We start from the raw sequence: 1,031 nt of genomic DNA, 5'->3' as shown, positions 1-1,031 counted from the left end.
GATGCGGGCGTTGATGTCCTTAATGGTGAACACGCAGAGCGCCGAGTCATCTGGCGGCCGGTGGTACTGCTTCTGGCCCTTGGAGAACACGGTGAAGAGCACGTCGTCCGTGGCGCTGATGTTGAGCGAGGCGGCCAGCACACGGCCCGGCTTGGCTAGGTAGGCGGCCTGCAGGAGACGGTACTCCACGCCGTTCCTCACGCAGCCCACGGGTAAAGAAACGTATGAGTGGAACTTTTGGTCATCCTTGCAGAGGCGGACAATGCGCGAGGTGTAGAAGAGGTCGTTGGAGGATCCACCTGATGACATGCTGTTCTCCGGCGTCTCGGGCTGGACGGTCAGGAAGTAGACAAAGGAGCCGCTGGCGAAGCCGTACACATAGTAGATGTCGAAGTGGGACACCAGCGCTAGCGTGTCTGACGGGATCTTTATCAGAGACGAGACGAAGTCTGTGTGAAGCTCGTAGTCTAGCATGGCCGAGGACTCTGGGTCGCGGGGGAGCTTACGGCTGGAGATGGTGGGGAAGTAGTCCTGTTTACCGTCTACGGCCGTCCCGATGAAGAGAGTCCCATCCTGGCCCTGGGAGGAGGGCACGATGACCCCGTACATGGTGCCTGTCTGGTTGACGCTGGAGAGGTAGTGCTCTTTCTTATGGGACGGCTCCACTAGGATGAAGAGATCATCCAGACGCAGCAGCTTGCAGACTCCCTGGTAGAGACTACCGCAGGCCAGCAGACGATTCTGGCTGTAGTCTATGAGAAGCAGTTTGTTGACGTTGTTAGTGGAGGTCAGGGGTTCAGAGCAGGGCTGGACGATGAGGGGCGGGTAGCACGCCTTGTTGTCGTCCTCAGGACCCGTGTCGTGGGACACCATGAGTGTCAGGTTACCCGAGAGCTTGTAGACGCGGTTGACCGCTCCAATGTAGAGTGCCCCCGTTGTCTGGTGGACCGTCAGGTGGTTGAAGGCCCACTCACGGCGCTCCGGGTGGAAGCTGGTGAAGGTGATCTGGCCTTGGCACACGGTGGCAGCGA

The 1,031-nt window shown here is 59.4% G+C and overlaps 1 protein-coding gene across 1 annotated transcript in view; it reads right to left on the bottom strand.

Moving 5' to 3' along the window:
- Nucleotides 1-3: 3 nt before the first annotated feature.
- Nucleotides 4-1,031, bottom strand: part of LOC311123232 (plexin-A2-like) — a gene marked incomplete at its 3' end in the record, with an annotated part of 102,808 nt that continues 101,780 nt past the window's right edge. The window contains exon 4 of the mRNA XM_084197490.1: nt 4-1,031. This exon is cut by the window's right edge and continues 247 nt beyond it. Within this exon, the coding sequence (XP_084053616.1) occupies nt 4-1,031 (1,028 nt within the window).

The sequence above is a fragment of the Coregonus lavaretus genome (genome assembly GCF_964263955.1).
Source record: "Coregonus lavaretus genome assembly, contig: HAP1_SCAFFOLD_1319, whole genome shotgun sequence".
Taxonomy (NCBI): Eukaryota; Metazoa; Chordata; class Actinopteri; order Salmoniformes; family Salmonidae; genus Coregonus; species Coregonus lavaretus.
Note: the sequence above shows the minus strand (reverse complement) of the source record. Positions and strands in the feature narration are given on the sequence as shown.